This window comes from Chanodichthys erythropterus, chromosome 8 (assembly GCF_024489055.1).
Source record: "Chanodichthys erythropterus isolate Z2021 chromosome 8, ASM2448905v1, whole genome shotgun sequence".
Taxonomy (NCBI): domain Eukaryota; kingdom Metazoa; phylum Chordata; class Actinopteri; order Cypriniformes; family Xenocyprididae; genus Chanodichthys; species Chanodichthys erythropterus.
The window spans coordinates 6,472,701-6,479,281 of NC_090228.1; the positions used below are offsets into that span (position 1 = coordinate 6,472,701).

A 6,581-nucleotide genomic window follows, 5' to 3' on the forward strand; every position below is an offset into this window, starting at 1 on the left:
CAACTGCTCATATCCACATACACAAAAACATTTATGCCAAAACTTATTGATTCGTTGGTTAGTTGAGCTGAATTCACAATTTTATTTTATTTTTTTCTGGTGATTTAAACAGTCAGTTTTACCTAAGGCTTTTCAAAGTGCTGAAGTGGTTGTGCTGACTCAGGTCTTGATGACTGATGGCAAATCTGCCAGTTTGCCATCTGTTTAGTAATAGAGGATACAGTGCCACCCAAATTCCTTCCCTTCACCTCCCTGTACTTCCTTTTCTAAACAACACTAAACCTGTCCACAGACAAAGTGTAGGATGAAAACCAGTTGATGCATATCTTCTCCATTGTCATTCACTTTTATTCTGGTTGTGATGATCACAAGACTTATTTAAGGCTTCACTTGAGGCCTGCTGAGACGTTTGTGTGACTTTGTCGCCCCCTGGTGTTGATAGAATGCCAGTTCAGTCAATGTTATGTAAATGCAGAGCGCCATCTGTAGGTCAACAGCTAAAACTGCTTATAACTTGGTATTTAACATGCAGTTCCTGTGGCTTTGACATTAAAGCATGTTTTAATCAAATGTTTGATCTTTTAATGAAGAACTCCAACTTCCTAATTCACTCAATAAGGTTTTATTAAAAATTAAACTATTTTCTGTTTGTAAACTACAAACAGGTAATAAAATAATCATGCTCTTCAACCAAGGGTAAACAGTAGCCTTATTGGTTTCAATCAACACAGAAGACGAAGCAAATATTTACACAGTTGATATGATATGATATGAATATGAGGTTGTTCTATTATCGAACCCCTCTCTACGGACAGTGCTCGCACATTTTAATCGCAGCAAATCACAATTTAATATCGCGTGCAAGCCACAGCTGGCTGACCAAATAAATGAATAATTTACCATAAAATAATGTTGATTAAAATTCAAACAAACAACATGAGCTTTGTATCAAGATGCCCCTTTATCCTTTGCAGACTCTTTTCGGCTACTGTCCGGCGTTGAAAAGCTTCTTTCTGCCCTCCATGCCTGACATGGCCTCGACGTTTTTCCTCCAGTCCGTGACCTCCTCCTTCTGATGGAGAGAAAATGCTTTAGTTAGACAGAAAGACAGAGATGAGAGCAACTCAAGTGGTTGCACAGGCACGGCGGACCATGGCAATACGCGCCAGACAGACAGACGGGGCGGTTTAAATGTCAACATTTCACCACCACTAGGCCTTTAAAGAAATCACTTGATTTCTAAAATAACCCGTCTTTTTAGATACAGCACATCTGAGCAAATGAGCTGAAAGCACAGCCTGTACAACAGTCAGACGTGCTCCTGGTGTCTCAAATACACTTGTTATAACGCTGAGATGGAGTGTTACCTTTTCTTCTTCTTTTTTAACTGTTTTGAGGTTTGCTTTGAAGTCAGCTTTCATGACTCTGGAGTCCAGCGATCCCAGCATGGCATCTGCCGACTTCCTCACCCTTTTAAGGTTCGGCCGCTTCATTTTTCCCTTCAGTTCATAGATCTTCTGAGTTAATGAGAGAATCTGGTGACAAACAAATATATCAGGTTTTCGTTAATAGGTCTGGAAAGTGGTTGTATTTGGGAAATAAACTCATCTTTAATAATCAAAATTAAATAATTATTTTTTTTCCAATAGTTTCGGTCACACTTTATATTAGGTGGCTTTAACTACTATGTACTTACGTTTGAAAATAAGTACAGTGTTAAACATGCACATACATAATGAGTGCATTGCAGTTAAGGACACCTAAAATAAAGTGGGACCATAAATTCATCATGCCTTAAAATAGCTTGCATGTAACTTTACACCCTAGCTTCATTTAGTATACATGGATTTATGAACATGCAAATTAGTCCCCGCCTCCACTTAATCACACCAGCCCAGACTACCTGATCCACTCACTCAACTGTTGTAAATGCTGCGCAATGGATCATGTGACACTGAAGACTGGAGTAAAGATGCTGAAAATTCAGCAGTAATAAATTACATTTTAAAATGTATAATTGTAAATTGTAATTTGTAATCATACAATACTGTATTTTTGATCAAATTAATGCCATGTTGACCGTCTTAAAAACATCTTAAAAAAATCATACTGATCCCAAACTTATGTATATGTATATTCCCCATTTACATAGCCTACCTCTGCATCATTTCTGGCAACTTTTATATTAAGGTCATATCGCGCTTCATCCACAACATCAATCTTGTGGTGCAAATCTCTACAAAGCTCCTGCAAAGACAGATGATGACACATAAACTCAAATGGCTAATGTAAACACCATGCTTATAATATGTTGAGAGATATCCGGGACACAGTCATCTGGTTGCAGTAAAAGCTCTTAATGTAAATATCTGACATAGTAAAGTTTTGCACCTGCAGTTCTTGGATAGACAGGCCAGAGAGTTTGAGGGGCGGCGCTCTCTCCCTTAGGGTGTTTTCTCGCTCCAAATCTTTCTGCTCTTTTTCTTTCACCAGCAAGCTTTCTGCCTTTCTCAGCAGTTTGCTCTGAGGGTCAGGTGAGGAAAAGGTGAGAGAGGTGTCACGTTAGTACAAAATACAACATTCTTCACTTTATCCACTCATAGTGCTGTTCATTTGCACATGCTCCCAGTGTTATTTTAGCACCCAGTTAATTAATGCAAATCAGGTGATAGCACAAAAACACACATAAAACCAGTGCTGAATACAATTGCCTATCCGAGCAGTAGTAGAGGATGCGCGCACACACACACACATTTATATATATATATATATACAGTACAGTCCAAAAGTTTGGAACCACTAAGATTTTTAATGTTTTTAAAAAAAGTTTCGTCTGCTCACCAAGGCTACATTTATTTAATTAAAAATACAGTAAAAACAGTAATATTGTGAAATATTATTACAATTTAAAATAACTGTTTTCTATTTGAATATATTTCACAAAGGTAATTTATTCCTGTGATGCAAAGTTGAATTTTCAGCATCATTACTCCAGTCTTCAGTGTCACATGATCCTTCAGAAATCATTCTAATATGATGATCTGCTGCTCAAGAAACATTAATGTGTACAATTGTACAATATATTTGTGTATAATATTTTTTTTCAGGATTATTTGATGAATAGAAAGTTCAAAAGAACAGTGTTTATCTGAAATCTAATCTTTTGTAACATTATAAATGATTGATTTATTGATTGATTTAATGCATCCTTGCTGAATAAAAGTATTAATTTCTTTAATTTCTTTAAAAAAAAATAAAAATAAAAATTCTTACTGACCCCAAACTTTTGAACGGTAGTGTATAATGCTACAGAAGCTTTGTATTTCAGATAAATGCTGTTCTTTTGAACTTTCTATTCATCAAGGAATCCTGAAAAAAAAAGTACACAACTGTTTTCAACATTGAAAATAATCATAAATGTTTATTGAGCAGCAGATCAGCATATTAGAATGATTTCTGAAGGATCATGCGACACTGAAGACTGGAGTAATGATGCTGAAAATTCAGCTTTGATCACAGAAATAAATTACTTTGTCAAATATATTTAAATAGTACACAGTTATTTTAAATTGTAATAATATTTCACAATATTACTGTTTTTACTGTATTTTTAATTAAATAAATGTAGCCTTGGTGAGCAGACGAAACTTCTTTTAAAAACATTAAAAATCTTAGTGGTTCCAAACTTTTGGACTGTACTGTATATATATATATATATATATATATATATATATATATATATATATATATATATATATATATATATATATATATATATATATATATATATACACAATTACAATTCATCTTTTAATTACTGGTAAAATTATATGTGTGAGGTGTGAGTGATAAGATCTTCATTGCTATGACAATGAAATATCATAAACCCTAAAATGATTGTATATTTTTTTATTATTTTTTATTATATCACTATTATACATTATATATGTATATATATATATATATATATATATATATATATATATATATATATATATATATATATATATATATATATATATATATATAATGTATGTATTATATATGAGAGTTTGGACTATTATACATTATATATGTATATATATAATATATATAATGTATAATATATATATATATATATATCACACGTATAATAAAATAAATAAAATGGACACATAATTATAATTTTTGGAAAATGTAAAAATGCATAGGTTTAGAGGATGGAATATATTATTTGTAGAATATAAAATTATGTCTATCTATATCATTATATCTATGGAAAGTCCCCATGAAGATGGAAACCCAACATGTACAGTATGTGTGTGTGCATGTGTGTGCGTGCATGCGTCAACATACTTGAAATGTTCCACTTTGTTTCTGACCCACCTTTAGCAGAAGTCTGCGTGTTGCAGAGTACTTGGATCTAGCCTTTTTCTGCAAGAACAAGAAAGAGTTAAGCCAAGCTCTTTATAGTCTGCGGTCATGTTAAGACAATCCTGTGAGTGGGTCTAATCTACACACGCTGTGGTGCATGCATTAACTGCCTGACCTGATTATTGTCTGAACTGCCAAACCGAGGGCTCAGTGGCACAGCGTAGTTTTAAGCAGAACAGAGCAAACTTACAGTGCAGATTAGTTTTTAACATGCTGTTCAGTGTCCTCACAGAATTACTAAACGACTAAAAACCATTTAGAGCTGGATTAGGGTCATCGATTCCAACATTCACCTGACTTTAATATATAGAGACACCACTATGTGCTCTGCTGTTAATCATCTTGAAAACTATTAAAAGGGAAACAATCAAGAGTAAAGCGAGACATTACAAAATCCTCATAACAAATGTGCTGGTAATTCACTTACCGGTCTGTGAAAACATCATTGCATACAAAAAAAGAAAAAAAAAAAAGAAAAAAAGTTATATTAAAGAGCAACACAATCTGTATATTTTACAGAAAAAATGTGTTGCCTGCTTGTATAAAACTGACTCTAGATCTTACCAGGGCTTACCATTATTATGTGCAGTTGCTAAGTTGAGCAATATAATTTTATTTTATTTTATATTTGGAAATGACCAAAACAAGCAAGAACAAACAGTACTGAAATAAATAAATAACTATATGTAATACTTCAGAAATGTGTATTACTTATATTATTTATGGGTTTAAGAAAGACTAGAATGTCTTTAACTAGAAAGACTTATATCTGGGATATAATATATCTAGCAAAGAAAATATTAACTCACAGTTTAAAATCATAATCTGGTGTAAATAAGCAGTTTTGGATGAGTATGACATTGACAGGGTCAATAGCCTAATAAAGATAACACTTACCCCTCAGACATGCCTGAAATACACTATGTGACCTGAAAGAGAGCCAAAATAATTGTGGTCACTATTCAGCACTTCACCATTCATATCTGCACACGTCAGGCATCACTAGTCAAATGCCAAACAACTGTCAACTGGATTAAGAGTGACGCCGGAGTCAAGGGTTGCTCCTAAAAAAACGTGTTTAAATGCATTAAACAAAGCCCGCTGTCCTTTGACATCAAAAGCTACAGATCCACTAATGCAATTCCAATATGCAGACGGTACACAGTACAGGGGTTACCGGACATTGGGTTTTGCTTTAATACCGGTCATCACTGTGACTCAAACACGGAAGAACCGTGACCTTTACTCCAACGATATAACAAACCATCTCTCTTTGCACATCAGCGATTTTCTCAGTGTCTTCAAAGATACATTCATTACAGCTTGTGGTTCAAAGAGATCGGGGTCCTGACATTTTGGCCCCGTGGAGAAAACAGTGACCTTGACTGTCTCATTGAACGCTTCGCTGCAGGCAGGATGACTCTAAGCAGGGGTTAATGGGGTTCCTCTGGGAAAATGGTGTTGAGGGATGAAATTTAGAGGCGGAATGTGTGGATAAAAAGTGCAGACAAAACACTCTATGTGTGAATTCAACCCTATGATGGGAGATATTGATGCCACAGTGTCTGAAAACTGTCATTTAGTGAGTAAGTAAATCTGGCGCAACTTTACACACTCGCAAGGTACAGGGAATGAATCAGCTGCAAGACAACAAAGAGGGATCTAAGCAAAACTTTATTGTCTATCAAAGTGAAAAATCTGAGGTCACTTATTGGTCATAAATGACAAATGTTCAACTGCTTGTTGGCATCTGCCCTGTTTTAACTTTGGTCCTGCTAAAGTTAATGTCCTTGATATAACTGGCGTGACTTTGGCAAGAGGCAATCGAATCATTGACCTTCATGTTTGACATTCTTGAGAACTTATGTATGACAATACACAGGACTAAACAGTACTTTAGAATTGCATTTAAAAAAAAAATCATACATTTTTAATCCTAGAACTTTATTTTAGGATATGTTCACACTTGGCAGGTTTGGTTTCATTAAAACAAACTCAGGTTGCTCTTTGAATAAGTGTGAACACTGCCATCTGAACTCTGGTGTGCACCAAACAAGTGGACCAGGACCCCTGAAAAATGGGTCTCGGTCCGCTTTCAAATGAAATCTGGTGCGGTTAGACTGAAATATGAACGCAATGCGGGACCAAAAATATGTAAACGAACCAAA

The 6,581-nt window shown here is 34.7% G+C and overlaps 1 protein-coding gene across 1 annotated transcript; it reads right to left on the reverse strand.

Annotated features, from left to right (window-relative positions):
- Positions 1–250: 250 nt before the first annotated feature.
- Positions 251–4,856, reverse strand: tnni4a (troponin I4a). Its single transcript, XM_067391939.1, has 6 exons — positions 4,841–4,856; positions 4,366–4,442; positions 2,392–2,523; positions 2,158–2,247; positions 1,368–1,535; positions 251–1,072 (listed from the first exon to the last, which is right to left on the reverse strand). Exons 1-6 carry the CDS (start codon positions 4,854–4,856, stop codon positions 986–988), a joined length of 570 nt encoding a protein of 189 aa, XP_067248040.1. The 3' UTR covers positions 251–985.
- Positions 4,857–6,581: the final 1,725 nt, after the last annotated feature.